We start from the raw sequence: 15,783 nt of genomic DNA on the forward strand, positions 1-15,783 counted from the left end.
ATGTGTGTGCTGTATGTGCCTCTGCAGAGCAGGGGGTGAACAGAGTTTCCTGTCAGCCCCTTTCTGAATCAGGAAGAGAGGCTGAGCCCAGCTCTTTCTCTGGAGCCCTGTGACCTCAAGGATCAGATGCCCTTGTCAGTGTTACGGGCCCAGAAAGCTCAGGCATCAGACAGACCGGGTCACACTCTGCGCTCTCTTTGAGGTCAGGTTCCTTCTCTTGCTACACATTTGTTGTTGTTCAGTCGCTCAGTCATGTCCGACTGCAACCCCATGGACTGTAGCACGCCAGGCTCCTCTGTCCTCCACTGTCTCCTGGCGTTGGCTCAAATTCATGTCCATTGAGTCAGTGAAGAACTCCACTCCAGTATTCTTTCCTGGAGAATCCCATGGACAGTATGAAAAGACAGCATTTGTAGAGGAAGCCAAATGCTTTAAGCTCTGAGGAGCACTATCTGAGTGTGTCTGAGCTCTGACTATCTTAGACCTTCAATCTCACCTCACACTTATGAGGCAGCCAGAGGGCTAAAGAGGAAGTGGAAGGGGGCCTAGCCCTGCAGTGGGCTTGGGAAGGGTAGAACTGGGGGCGGGGGAGGAATGTGGGGGGCAGATCTCACCTCCTGGGCCCCCTGTGGGTACCCAGGCTTCTCTAGGAACACTTGCTGGGGCATCAGGGCCCCAGGGGTTCCCCAGCTCCTCCCCAGGCCCCAAACCACACAAGCTACTATGGTCCACTGCCCTAGCCGATGTCCTCAACTTCTTGTCTCCTCCCACAGGGAACCTGTGGTCTGAGGAACTGCAGATATTCTGGGACACACGGCTGAGGTAACATGGCCAGTTTAAGTGACATCAGGCACCCTCCCCTTCCCTCCTTGAGACAGATTTCCCAGGAGGTGAGATGAGAAGGCTGGCCACAGTCACATTTTACAGACTCAAACAGAGCTTCCCAGGTGGCTCAGCAGTAAAGAATCTGCCTGCCAATGCAGCAGATGTCAGAGACGTGGGTTCAGTCCCTGGGTTGGGAAGATCCCCTGGTGTAGGAAATGTCAACCCACTCTACTCTTCTTGCCTGGGAAACCCATGGACAGAGGAGACTGGCATGCTGCAGTCTGTGGGGTTGCAAAGAGTCTGACATGACCGAGCACACACACAAGCAAGCAAGTAGAAGATAAACCCTTTAATTTGTTTCTGAAAAAAATAAACCTCAGTAGATCTTTCTTCCCCAAAGACATGGTGGCCTTTAGAAAATAGTGGTTCCTGTGATTTTATAAGATGAACTTTCAGAAAAGTATTCCCACAAAAATAACTTTTGTTCATAAATATGATTGATCCTTGGTGGCTCAGTATCAGTCTGTGACCATGTCTAGAAACAGTGTCATCAGCTGAGCTGTACAAGGGGAAAGGTCTTGAGAAACACCTCACGCCCTGTTCAGCCTGTCCCCACTGCTGGCCCCATCCGCTCCGTCTGGGGTCTGCTGACCTCTCTGGCTACATCTGTGAACCTCTCCACCTGGATATGGCAGCATGTCCATCTGTCCCCACTCTGCCTATTCACATGCTGTCTGTCAGCCTCTCCATTAGATGATCACTGCACCATCAGGAGAAATAGGAATTCTGTGTGTCTGTCTTGTCAGGTAGTTTTGCCATCCAAGCAGGTTGGTGGGCCTGGTGCTCCCACAGAAGTCTGCAGACCAGGCTGGCAGGGGCTTCCTTTTTCCAGGAATAGTTGCTACAGGAATGCTTTCCAGGTCACAGGTTGCCCAGAGCTGGGTAGTCAGCGGCACAGGCCTCTCTGAGATGTCCTGAGGTCAACAGGTAAGACATGAAAGGTGGAGCCCAGGCCGCTCCCTTCAGGAGAGTCACTGAAGACTCCACATCCCTGGGGAAAAGACAGGTTGTGTGTAAACGGTGAGGCGGGGGTGCCAAAGGGCTGAAAGGGGGGGCCTGGAGCCCAGAAGATGCTGCTCCTGACGTGCTGGCTCACAGGGTCTCAAATTCAAGCCAGAGTGTAGCTGGTCCTCCTGCGGGAAAGAGAAGAAAAGTCAGAGAGGAGGATGAGGGTGGGCGGGGGTCGGGGAAGTGTCAGTGGCTGCTCCTTGTCTCCTGAGCAACTCCTCCCCTGCTCAACCCTGAGAACGAAGCTACAGTCCTGTTCCTCCAGGTCCCACCCACGTGTCATTCCCCAAACACAGCGCATGATCTCAGTATGAGGGGCTGGAGTCCCAGGCTGTCCCCACTGAGCACTGAGGGATCCATGATGGAGCCACTTCCTGGCCTATCCTGTGTGGGCCTCTACCTGTACACGGGCTCTTGTTTGTAAGTTTTTGAGCATGTGCAAAAACGTGGACACAGCTTGTGACTATCTGCTTGACCAGAAATGTTGACACTGCAGTGTCTGCTTGGACTTTGGCTCTGGGCTGAGCTCATGGGACACAAAAATGAAAACAGCCCCCTCAGCTGTCAAGGTCCCCACAGTCTACTGTGAAAGCCAGGCAGTGAGCAGATTGTCCCCAGGGCAGAGGGGTCTGTGCGTCCAAGTGGGAAGAACAAGGTGAGAGAGTGGCTCAGGGCGGCTGGTGTGGGGAGGAGTGGAAGATGACCCCGGGGTTTCAGCCCCCAGGCTGGAAAGTGGTGCCGTTCATTGTGATGCAGCAAGAGCCAAGATTGGAGAACAAAGATGAATTCAGTTTGGGGCCCATTAAGATGGACTGACTGTACTTTCTCAAGGGTACAGTGGATAAGAATCTGCCTACCAATACAGGGGACATGGCTTCGAGCCATGGTCCGGGAAGATTCCACATGCCACAGAGCAACTAAGCCCGTAGACCACAGCTAATGAACCTGGGCTCTAGATCCCAGGAGCCACAACTGCTGAAGCCCTCGCACCCTAGAGCCCGTGCTCTGCAACAAGAGAAGCCACCACAATGAGAAACTCAAGCACCTCAACTAGAGAGCAGCCCCTGCTCACTGCAACTAGAAAAAGCCCACGTGACAAAGAAGACCCAGTGCAGCCAAAAATAAGCAAATTAAAAAAAAAGACTGCCATGCTTGTGGAACATCAGGTCCACATGAGAACTGTGCACATCTGCGCGTCTCCCTAGGTGCTCTGCGGTGTGTACCCGTGAGTGTGAGGTGCCTACCTCCCCAAGGAGCGGGAGTTGGCCCGACTTGGCACCTTGGGAGTGGGGCCGACCATGAGGATGCACAGACCAATGAGGATCATGCTGGTGGGCACAGCACCGATGAGGACCTTGAGAGTCACCACCACCTGCTCCGACTGCCTGCAGGCTCCTGACTCGTACCCTGCGAAGCTGGAGGAGCCCCCACCCTGAGCATCCAGCTCAGAGCCTCCTGAAGGAAGGGGCCCATGGGCCCAACCCCCACCCTATCCTGAAACTTGGATTTGTTTTCTGGCCGAATCAGTCTAACTGATTTGGGAGGAAGGGAGTGTGAGGGAACAGGCAGACTGGGGAGGAGTTCAGAGAGAGCTGTGAATTCGGGGAGTAGAGGTTTCAGAAGGGGTATAGCTGCTGAGACCTACACCCCTTCCGGCTGGGGTGGGGGTTCCCACACACTCCCCAGACTCGTGGGTGGCCCCTGGCTGGCTCGGGTGGGGGACTTTGCCCTTCGCTTCGCACACCACTTGTCTTTTGTGCCTCTGGGACAGCCCGACTCTGGGACTCACTCCAGGCTGAGAGTGGAGATGCCCAGGGCGCCTGCTCCCGAAAGCTTGGTGAAGAAGACGTAGGATGAGTAGAAGATGGTCTCCAGGCCTGGGCCATGCTGGTGCTGCAGCTGGAAGTCATCGACCACATCTGGAAGCATGGACCTGGGGGCAGGGGCTGCAGAATTATGTCTTTTATCTCTTCGGGAGCTGCCAAACTGAGGGCTCCTTGGGGACAAAGACTGAGTCAGATTCACCCCTGGGTCCCCACTGTCCAGCACCAGGACTGGTCCAAAGACAGTCAGGCAGTAAAAGTGCTTGTACTTCCCTGGTGACTCAGACAGTAAAAAATCTGCCTGCAGTGTGGGAGACCTGGTTCAATCCCTGGGTTGGGAAGATCCCCTGGAGGAGGGTGTGGCAACCCACTCCAGAATTCTTGCCTGGAGATTCCCATGGACAGAGGAGCCTGGCGGGCTACAGTCCATGGGGTCTCATAAAAGGCAGACACACTGAGTGACTAACATTTTCACTTTCTTTTCACTTTTTACCCAATACACTTTGGCAGCCTCTACCCCTGAAAGGGGGAGAGCCTGTCCCCAGGGGAAGGGGCCTGGGATCGCAGGTTGAGATGAAGGGGGGACACCCACTGGGAAGGACGGGAGGCCCCTACTCCTTGTGCCCCTCACCCGGCCTACCAGGGTAGCAGCAAGGACACAGCGATGCTCAGGCCAGACACAAAGGCCACGACATATGCCACGGGCACCATGGGCACAGCAGCCAGCAGGATTGCAAAGGGCACCATCGCCTAGGGAGACAGACACGCTGGCGCCTCCTCTGCTTGTACCCCTGCCCCACACACACTCATAGCTGCTCTCGGATTCACGCACTCACCAGTCCTTACTGATGCCCTCTGAGCCTGGCGCCGGGATAGACACGGAGGACGCGAGAACACACTGCCCCCTCAACACCACCCCAGGCCTGGCTTCCTGCCTCACTCACACAGATCCCGAGGGCCGACATCCTCTTCCCAAATCGCTGCAGAACCCACTCCCACATTGGGGTGCTCAGCACTGCAGAGACCTGTGAACGGACAGAATCGTCATAGCCCAGGACGCTCTGCTGGGGCCTCTGCCAGATTCTCATATGCTCAGCTTTTAGGTGGGACACCCGACGTTGACCTTGTCCTTGGTTAGAACCAGTGGCTGAACTTTACGAACTTTATGACCCTGACCCCAATTCCACCCTCTGCTGAAATGGTGGTACTAGTGGTAAAGAACCCGCCTGCCAATGCAGGAGACATAAGAAATGTGGGTTTGATCCCTTGGTCAGGAAGATCCCCTGGAGAAGGAAATGGCAACCCACTCCAGTATTCTTGCCTGGAGAATCCCATGGTCAGAGGAGCCTGGTGGGCTACAGTCCATAGTGTTGCAAAGAATCGGACACGATTGAATCATCTTAGCAAAAAGCCCAAGCAGAGTCCAAAATACTGACCACCAGAACTCCATCACACAGGTCACGCCAAGGACCACACAGCCCTGACTCAGGCCTCTCGCCTCCACCACCCCATGTCCCCTCACCAGGATGGTCAGCACCATGCCCTGGACGTGGTCTTGAAGCTGGGAGGCGTGTGTACAGAACAGGACCAGGTAGCTCTGCTCCACCTGAGGAGTCGACAGGAAGTAGGCATGTACAGGAAATGGCAGAAATGTGGAAATCAAGGGCAAGCCTGAGGTCTTGAGTTGGGCCTTCCCTTTGGGCCTCCAAGCTCTGGTTTCTGCTACCATCATGCAATCCCTTCCCCAACAATGGAGTTTTATCCCGACACAGGTTTAAACACCATTCCTAGTCTCCCCCTGGCACAGCTGAGATGGATGGACTTTACCACTCCAGACACTTCCTGGTGTCTGGGCCCTGACTCTCCCCAGTCCCACTAGATCTGGTAGGTTTCTCTCCTCCCGGCATCAGCCTTGCCAAGCCCTTGCCAGCCACTGGTTTTCCTGTGGTATGGTGGAGACGAGAGATTAACCTGAACCTATGCAAGCTCAGTATGGCCAGAGCCCAGCCAGTGGGGATCAGCCTGGCCAGACATACCTGAACAGCTGCGGAGATGAAGAGGAAGGAGATGACCAGCTTCAGATAGGGCCGATGCCGGACCGTGAGACCTAGCCCAGCCAGGAAGCCCACGCCCTGGCCGGATGCTGGGGTGGAGGGGTCTGTAACATTGGAAAGGGACATCTTGGATTGGTGGAGTTCAAAATAAAAACTCATGCCCAAGAGGAGCGACCAGCTTCTGCTTCCACACTCTGTCTGCAGCCCTGTACCTACCTGATCGCTCCTTCACCCCCAGGTAGAGCAAAGTACTGCACACTGGGTAAGTCAAAGCAACCACAGTGGCTGCAATGAAGTAGAGACGAGTCTGTGGACAGGACAGAACTTCAGTGGGGGTGATGTCTCCAACCCGTGGAAGTGGGGATACCCAGGGGCCTGGCAGGAGTGCCTCCCAGTGGGAGCAGAGGGACCCTCAGTCCAAGTCCAAGGATGCTGGGTGCTCTTCCTCTCCATCAGCCCACAGGAGGGGCAGATCTAAGGGCCCAGAATGGTCCTTCTGCTGACCCTGTGCCTCCTGTAGGCATTCATGTAACCACGAGTCAAATCCCTCCCTCCCTCTCTGTCATTTTTTTTAAGCAAACATTCATTGCTTCTGTCTTCGGTGTGCTAGACCCTGAGGTTACAGTGATGAATAAATGACCCTGTGCATCCACAGTAAGGGGCTTGGGGTGAGGGGGAGACAGATCCATGAATAGACAGTTACAGTGTGATGTACGATGACACAGAAAATGTCGAAAATAGAAACGGTGCCACCGAGCATTCAGAGAAAGACACATATGGAATAAAGTACATATAAGGCCTGCATGGGAGTAACAGTCACCCAGTTCAGGATAGGGGTTGCCTTTGGTGGGGGAGGAAGGAGGGAGATGCAGAGCTTCATTGGTGTGAGGGGTCCCACTTTCAGAAAACTCTGCACTTGGGAGTTAATGCTCTGCTCTCTTGAAATTCGGGACGGTTTTATCTATGAATTTGTGTTTGGTAAGTGCAGTCTATGGGACAGCAGAGCTGAAACTAACAAGAGGCCGCTGGACACTTCTCACCATGGCTCACAGCCTCAATGTGAGCCATGAGGACACGAGGCAGGGCAGGTTTTCAGCTTCCTACTCCCTACTTCTTGCCATCCTATGCCCCACCTGGCCTCCTGCTGTCCCACCCAAGGGGAGCTCCTCAACCCTGCTCCCCACTTCTACCCTCTGTTCCACTATTCTCACCTAGACAGTGACCCAGAAGCTTTGGGGAGGGGCCTTGTAGAGGCTTCCCTGGTGGCTCAGATAATGAAGAATCTGCCTACAATGCAGGAGACTTGAGTTTGAGCCCTGCCATCAGGAAGATCCCCTGGAGAAGGGAATAGCAATCCACTCCAGTATTCTTGCCTGGAGAATCCCAGGGACAGAGGAGCCTGGTGGGCTACAGTCTATGGGGTAGCAAAGAGCTGGACATGAGTGAGCAACTTTGACTCTCATTTTTTTTTGTGGCGGGGGGCCCTGGGCTTGGAAGCAGGGAAGGTAAATCTGCAGGCCACAACCCCTCTGATCCTGGGCTCGTAGCACCATGATGGGCTTTGAGGGCAATGGGGCATAGCCTATCACCTACCCAGATCCAGGCAATCTCTTGACTGGGGCAGTGGGCCATGGGAAGGGGAGATTGACTCCCTGCTCTCTCTGGGGCCCTACAGCTTCATTTCACACTGTACGGAAGTACATTCTGTAGCTGGGCTGCAGGTGTCCTGGGGATCTCTACACAGGACTTCATTGTAATGTTTTCTTACAGGCAGTGAACCATGGGTGCGTGATGCTTGCACTATGCTCATAACATTATTCTCAAATGTTGGTGAAGGTCAGTGATGTCATTTGCTTAAGAAGAGGGGGAGTAGAAGATGCACTTGACAGATAAATAGATGCTGCTGCTGCTGCTGCTAAGTCGCTTCAGTCGTGTCCGACTCTGTGTGACCCCATAGATGGCAGCCCACCAGGCTCCCCCATCCTTGGGATTCTCCAGGCAAGGACACTGGAGTGGGATGCCATTTCCTTCTCCAATGCATGAAAATGAAAAGTGAAAGTGAAGTCGCTCAGTCGTGTCCGACTCCTAGCGACCCCATGGACTGCAGCCTACCAGGCTCCTCCACCCATGGGATTTTCCAGGCAAGAGTACTGGAGTGGGGTGCCATTGCCTTCTCGGATAAATAGATGAACGAACATCTCCTAATTGCTGAAAAGGGAACGGCTTTGAGGGGAGAGGAAGGGGTACCGCCCCCAGGTTTCCCCTCTCCTTTCACACTGTGGGTGGGGTTGGGGGGACACCTGTTCAGGGCTGGGTGGCACTGCTCATAGGATGGGTTTTGCCCAGAGCTCTGCCAGGACACTAAACCCTTCTGCTGTCTCTCTCCTGCCCCTGCTGGCGGCCCCTCCCCGCCCTGCCCCTTCTCTGGGGTCACCTCCTCCCCTCCAGATGGCCTGCTGGCCTGTTGTTTGGCTCCACGTTTAGAAGGCGCCCAGCAGGAGAAGCAGATTTAGCGGGAGGATGGGGGACATGGGCTCAGCACGAGGATCAGGGAAGGAATGAAAAAGCCTGCTGGGCAGGGCTGAGCCCCCAAACAGCCATGAAGAGACCTGGCGGAGAAACGTTCCTCAAAGAAAGAGGTGGCCTGGAAGCGGGGGCTCCAGGGGCTCTGCGCAGCCTGGACACTCACCGCGTTGGGGGAAACAGCCCCTTCCCCTGGGAGCGTGTCCTCCTTGCACCTATGGGACCCGTGGGCACCAGACACAATGAGTCCGTGGACGGTGGCTCCCATCAGCGTCCCCGCCATCTCCAAGGTCATCCCTGGGAAACAGCATGCAGCAAGGTGACTGAGCTCATGGGGCTGGGCCAGAGCTACCCACTCCCACCCAACCGCACACCCGCCTGCACTCACGGTACGCGGTGGCTGAGTCCCGCTCCTTGGGGTTGGGGGTCAGGAGCATGGTCAGCGCCGTGTAGGGCACCTGGAAGAACTGCAGGACCAGGCAGAGCTTAGGACAGTGCCCACTGCCAGGCGGCCAACCCAGGTCAGCAGCTTCCCCAGGCCAGGCCCGTGCCAGGCTGGCATGTCCCCACAGATCCCCTCAACCTGGAGTTAGGGGCTGAGGAGCAGGAGGGGCATCTGGCCTAGAGCACACAAGAAAAGCTAATGGCCAGTTACCACCTGGTGAGCAGGTGGGCAGCGGGCACCCCCCAGCACACACACACACTTCAGGCAGGCCTCCTGCCAGCATGAGGTTCCAGGAATCCAGACCCAGGAAAGGGCCCACCTGCTTACCGTGGCCAAGGCCTGGAACAGGCAGTAGAGGGTCGTGTACCAGAGGCCTCGCAAGGTGGTGAAGGGGGGCAAGAACCACAGGAAGAAGTAGGCCAAGGCAATGAAGGGCATGCAGCCCAGCACCCTGCGGAAGCACAGCCCGGTGGGGCGGCCTGCAGCACTAGCACAGGGGGTCCCCAGGGGCCAGGAGCAGCCTCGCTTGGCCCGCAGCCCTGGAGGAGCCCTGGTCTGGGGCTAAGGGTGGGAGCCACGGAGGGGGAGAGGCGGCTGAGGGGATGAGGAGGTCCCTGGGAGTGGGGGCTGGGGCCCTTAGGGGCTGCATGTGTGCGTGCTAAGTCACTTCAGTTGTGTCCAACTCTTTGCCACCCTATGGACTATAGCCCGTCAGGCTCCTCTGTCCATGGGATTCTCCAGGCAAGAATGCTGGAGTGGGTTTCCATGCCGTCCTCCAGGGGATCTTCCCGACCCAGGGATTGAACCCCTATCTCTTACATCTCCTGCATTGGCAGACAAGTTCTTTACCATTAGGGTCACCTGGGCTGGGTGGTGCCATTCCCTGTACCCAGGAAAGTCGTATCTCCTCTGTGAGAACTTCCAAGCCATCCAGCCCCGCCTGGCCGCACTCCGAGCCCCCTGGGGCCAGGCCTGCGACTCTTGTCCAGCTCTGTGCCACCCGGTGAGGGAGAGGTCCCTGAGCACCTGCATGACTCACTCAGACCCATTCCATTCCTGTTACCCACTGTCCAGACCTGACCTCTAACCACCCATAGGATTTTCTACTAGCAGCAGCTGTGACAAATGCAGAGATCTCAAGCCAGGGGTGGGTGCCAGGATCCTAAGGACCATGGGGTGCTCACCAGGGCATGAGTCGTCCAGACCCTGTCCTCCTGCTTCTGTTGATGAGAAACCCAGCCAAAGGGTCTGCAGCTGCCCCAGACACCTTCCCTCCAAACAGGACCAGTGACACCTGGGCAGCAGGGATCTGAAAGGGACAGAGGAGGGGACAGCCAAGGCCCTGCACAGTCAGCGAGGGTGTCTGGACCTGCCCGCCAATCAGGAGAAAGACCCTGGAAACTGGCTGGGGCCATAGCCACGCTGTAAAGATCTATTCAGTCCCTCCCCCAGGCCAGGAATCCAGACGGCTCTGAGGACATCTATGCACCAGTGGAGAAGGGATAGAGGGACAAGGAGAGGGGAACAGGTGCACACTAGCACATTCCTGTTATATTTATACCCAGTCACTTTAGGAGAAGACTTGAGAGACCCTCCCCTGAGGTGGCTCAGTGCGTGAAGGGTGCACTGAAGCTGACAGTCAGAGGCAGAGCTTGTGTTTTACAATGAAAATGGTTTATTGATTTTTCTGATTACATAAAGTGATAACACTCATTACACACACATTTAAACAGTTCAGGAAAATATCACGCAAAGCTCATCTGAAATTCCACCATCCTGAGACAACTGCCAGGAGCATTTTGATCGTTCTTTCTCTCATTTCCTTATGTGCATTTGTGATTTATAATTTTATACAAATGGGATATCGGTGTCATTTAAAAAATCATGGAAAATAAGTAAATAATAGATACTTTATTAAAAATTTTTGTTTATCCTCTATCCTCCACTAGTCCCTTCTATCGCCAACATTAACATACTTCTGGATGGATGTCCTTTTGGAATATACTTTCTCCATGCTCATCCTTTAATCATGTTGTTGTCCAGTTGCTAACTGGTGTCTGACTCTGCGGCCCCATGGACTGCAGCAGGCCAGGCTTCCCTGTCTTTTACTGTCTCCTAGAATTTGCTCAAACTCGTGTCCATTGAGTCAGTGATGCTATTCAACCATCTCCTTATACCTGTGTCCTCATATATATAGGGCATGTTTTTGTTTTGTTCAAATGGGGTCTTTTTATATGTATACCCTTCTCTAAAACTAATTTTTCTCACTTGACAGTGCATCATGGAAATTCTTGGGCGTCAACTGGTATAGATCTAACTCATTCTTTGAGTGACTACACACTACTCCATTATGTGGACATAGTCCAACTACTGTTGAACTACTTCTATATTTGGGGGTATTCGTGTTGTTTCCCATTCTTCTACTACAAACAACCTGCAAATAAACATCTTTCAGGAGGTTGCCCTCAACAGTATTTGGTTTTTCTCAGCCTTGGGTCAGAAGTGCCATTTACCAAGGATCGTGGCAGTGGAAGTAAAGGCAGGTTGAAAGGACCAGACACCAGACATGGGAGTAGGGAACCCCAAGGCTGCTGCCCACACTTACCTGTGCCACATCGAGCAGGAAAAGTTGCAGGTAAAAGGCTATGGCGCTGGAGGCCACCTGGTTGGGAACCCCTCCAATGCCATAGCACAACTTCCTATAGAATGAGAGGTGACCAGCTCCGCTGTCCTGGGGGAGACACAGAAGCTCAGCCCCCATAGGTACCAACCACTCCCTCCAGCCCCCTGACTTCCAAAAGTATCCTGCAGCCCTGTCTTGAAGGCTGTTCCAGCAACCTCTCAGTCCTAATTGCTCTCAGATTATCTTAAAAGAAGTGAGACAGGACTTCTCTGGCAGTCCAGTGGTTGAGAATCTGCCTGCCAACGCAGGGAAATGGGGTTTGATCTCTGGTCCAGGAAGATTCCACCTGCCTTAGGGCAATTAAGCCTGTGAGTCACAACCACTGAGCCTGAGCTCTAGAGCTTGTGCTTTTCAACAGGAGAAGCCACTGCAGTGAGGAGCCCATGCACAGCAACGAAGACCCAGTGCAGTCAACGACAAACACACAAAAAAGAAATGCGGCAAAAAGGGGAGAAAAAAGAAAAAACCTAAACCGTGACTTCTAAGCATTTCCAGGGGGAAGTTTTTCCTTATATTCCCTCCTCCCCCAGTGCTTTCTGCTGCAGTCTGTTTTATTAGTCAGCAAACTAAAGTGAACTGGGAGGGTCAGGAGGCCCCTAACTTTGCCACAAACTTCCTGTGTGTGCCTTTGAATAAATCACGTTATCTCTCTAAGCCTCATCTGTCGATTGGAATATTCCTGCCAACTTTGAGGGATGTTTTGATGAGCAAATGAGGCCATGGCTTTGGGAGCTGATTGTTAAATGTTCAGGACTTTTGCAAGCCAGTTGTTGAACCATTTGGCAGCCTGAAATCAGCCATGGGGAGAGTATTTACACCACAGAAATCAGTAAACAACAAACATCAGAGCAAAAATGAAGTAAAGGTTACATGTATACCCACACACATATATTTGGGGTTTATATATATATATATATATATATATATATATATATCCCTAAGCATTCAGGGAACGCCAGACTCATAATTAGACTGTCTACTCACAGCCCCACATGATTGCCAAACAGGCATTCCAGCTTAGCATGGTCAAAACACAGCTCCTGATTTCCATCCCATTGTTTTAATCTAACTCTACTGTCCTCATTGCAACAAAAGGCCCCAGTGTTCACTCAGCAGCTCAGGCCACAAACCTAGGTGCCATCCTTGATTCTTCCTTCCCAGTTTCCCTGTCTAATCTATTAGTGAGAGTCTAAGTGGCTTCTCAACTTCTACTCTCATTCCCTACTATCCACTTTCTGTCCAGTAGTCGAAGTGATCTTTTCATAACATAAATCAGATTGTGTCTCTTCTCTGGTGAAAACCCCTCAACAACTTGCCATTACAGTTTGAATAAAACTCCAAGTCCTTCCCATATAGCCTAAAGGAGCCCACACAATCAGCTGTCACTCCTTTTCCCACCTTACTTCAGATAGCTCTCCTCAACCATGGTAGCCTCCATCCTGTTGCTCAAAATGACCTTGTCTGTTACTGCCTCAGGGCCTTTGCACTTCCTGTCCCCCAGCTATTCCTCCAGGTCTTTGCAAGAGCTGACTTCTTGCCATTCAGGCTGAAGCCTAAATGTCATCTCTTTAGAGGAGTCTTCACTGACCACCCAAATTTCTCTCAATTGTACTCACTATAGGATATATTCATATTTATTTCCTGCCTCTCTTCACCAGCACATAAACTCTCTGAAAGCATGAACTATATAACTTTTATTCACCACCATGTCTCCAGTACCTAGAAAAATGCTGGGTGTGTAGATGCTCAATATATATTTGTTGAAAGAATAAGTGACATGAAGATGCTGTGTTAAGTGCTATTTCTCCCAAAGGTGCTGGGAATCATTCTTTTTCATCTTTTGCCTGGGGATGGGAGGGGAGTGGAGAGATCTACAGCTTCACCCAGTTAGGTATCTAGACAGACACCCTAAAAGGACTCTTTTGAAAGGAAGGTCTTTCCAGATAAGGGTTTATCAAATCCTCTGCACTCTTCCTACCCACACATGAGGCAGGATGTGGTCTCTTCTGACATTTTTGTGAACAATATTTCAACTTTCAGAAAATTTAACACCAGGCAGAATCCAACATGTTAGCCCCTCCTCCCCATTCCCCAACCCCTCTCCATAAAGGGATTCTGGTTTCCTCCTAAAGGTACCTATCAAATTCTGGTACATAGCAGGCACATGAAAATTTTTAAAAATCTAGGTATATGATTCAGTCTTGGAATCTTGAGGAATACCACTGTACCTACTAAAATCATAAGCTCTTCACAGTCAACTGAGGACGTTTCAGTTAGGCAAACTTGACAAATTTGAATGCAAATTCTCCGTCTGCCATTTCTAGCTGTGTAACCCAGGACAAGGTACTCAGTATGGCTAAACTTCATCAAGTGTACAATGGGGGTAATACACCTCCCAGAGTTGTTATGAAAATTAAATGCTAGCGTTTCATGGCTAATGTTTTCTCCCTAACAACTCATGTCATCCTGAGTTTTTAAAGTTCCCTGCGAAATGAGAGTCCCCAGAGGGCCTCTTGATCTTGCTTTCTGTCTTGGAGCCCACTACCTTTTGCTCGGAGGGGAAGCGCGGAGACAGCATAGGGAACTGAGGTGGCGAAGCCAAGCCAGGGACAGAATGAAGGCGCAGCACATAGTGAGCAGTGGATTCCGCATCTAGCAGCGAGCTCGGAAGTCCTAACTTCTCTCCAACTCAGCCACCCTGAATGACACATGCCCTGGCCCTATCCAGGGGATGGGGGAGAGGGCAGGTAGAAGGGCTGAGGCGACCCCTGGATTCCCACCTGCCCTCCACCCTCACTTCGGAGCCTGGTTACCAGGAAGGGCTCTGGGTGCAGTCTCCGCTAGGAGAGTCTGGTGCCTGGAGGGAGCCAGGTTTGAGAGGGCGGCCAAGCCCATAGCTCCTACCTGGAGATTGGGGAAGGCGGGCCCAATTAGAAGTCCCAAGTGAGACCTGGCAGGTGGTGGACAAGAGCCCTAGACTGGCCCTGATCGACTAGCTGAAGGAATCAGCGGCCTTCTGCACTTGTCTAGGACTCAGTTTCCCATCTCTTTGGGGCTCCAGAATACCCCCAGCCTCCCCGCTGTCAACTGTCAAACCCCAGCCGGGGCAGTTGAGCAACCTAGAGGCTCGGGCGGGGACCGTGTGGGGCTGCGGCTGACTGGCTGGCTGCTCCCAGATGCTCCGGGATGGGGGGGGGGGTCGGTCCCCGGAGCCCCCGGCCCGGCCCCGCGCTGAAGCCCAGCGCCCGCTCCCCGCGTGCCCCTCGCTGTGCGCTCACCGAACCCTGAGCTGAGGTGTGTGCTTCCAGCGAGGTCGACGGCGTCTCCAGAGCCGGGCCCGGGATCGCTTCGCGGTACACTGCCATCACGCACGGCCGCCAGCGCACCAAGGCCCTCGGCGTTATCGCCAGCCCCGGCCCGCGGGGAGGGCGGCTCCCCGGCCGAGCGGGCGCGGCGCGAAGAGGGGCGGCCCGGCCGACGCGCCCCGGGCGGGGGCAGCGCGCGGGAAAACGGGAAGCCGCAAAGTGCCGCGGGGTGGATTAACCAAAGTGAAAAACGCCAGAGCCCACATTTGCTGCGGGGAAAGGCTGGCAAGTGACTCGGGACCGTTTTCCTTGGGATCGGTCTCCAAGGGAGTGAGAGCAGCAGTTCTCACTAAACCCTCCTGCTAAATCCTTGTTAAAATCGGCCAAGTCTTAGAAACACGAAGCAATAGAATTGCTCAGACTATAAGGCTGAGTAGGTTTACAAACCGCTTAAAAAAAACTGCTATCGGATGGCCGAAATATACATTCTCCAACCTCTTAGAGATGACTGGTACAGCCAGGTAACTAAGTTCTAGCCAGAGAATAAAAAACTGGTGTATGCAAATTTCCCAGACTGGTACTTAAAAGGGAAGGGCTTACAACACATAAAAGATTAACTGAGAACCCATCACAGACCTATACAGGCTGAGACATAAAACTCTTCGATCTTGGCTTAGACAAGTATTTCTTAGGACACCACAAGCCTAAGATGGGCTATAGCTAAATGAAAAACTTCTGTGTTGCAAGCCAAGCAACCAGTGAAAAGACAACCCACAGAATGGGAGGAATGTTTGCAAACCGTTGTGTTGGAATATATAAAGAACTCCTTAAACAGTAGAGAGAGAGTACAGTTAAAAACTGGGTGAAGGATTTGAATAGATATTTCTCCAAGCCTACAAATGGGCAATAAGCACACGAAAAGACATTCATGGCATTAGGGAAATGCAAAGCTACAAGAACCCACTCCATTAGAAAGGCTGTAATTTAAAAGACAATAACAGGGATTGGGAAGGATGTGGGAAATCATACACTGCTAGTGCAGGTGCTTTGGAAAACT

The 15,783-nt window shown here is 52.9% G+C and overlaps 1 protein-coding gene across 1 annotated transcript; it reads right to left on the reverse strand.

Moving 5' to 3' along the window:
- Positions 1-1,154: 1,154 nt before the first annotated feature.
- Positions 1,155-12,328, reverse strand: MFSD2B (MFSD2 lysolipid transporter B, sphingolipid). Its single transcript, XM_061433187.1, has 13 exons — positions 11,344-12,328; positions 9,923-10,047; positions 9,066-9,189; positions 8,682-8,760; positions 8,460-8,590; positions 5,987-6,077; positions 5,753-5,874; positions 5,239-5,322; positions 4,661-4,741; positions 4,357-4,466; positions 3,683-3,826; positions 3,138-3,308; positions 1,155-2,018 (listed from the first exon to the last, which is right to left on the reverse strand). Exons 1-13 carry the CDS (start codon positions 11,497-11,499, stop codon positions 1,994-1,996), a joined length of 1,443 nt encoding a protein of 480 aa, XP_061289171.1. The 5' UTR covers positions 11,500-12,328; the 3' UTR covers positions 1,155-1,993.
- Between the last annotated feature and the right edge of the window lie 3,455 nt (positions 12,329-15,783).

This window comes from Bos javanicus, chromosome 11 (assembly GCF_032452875.1).
Source record: "Bos javanicus breed banteng chromosome 11, ARS-OSU_banteng_1.0, whole genome shotgun sequence".
NCBI lineage: Eukaryota > Metazoa > Chordata > Mammalia > Artiodactyla > Bovidae > Bos > Bos javanicus.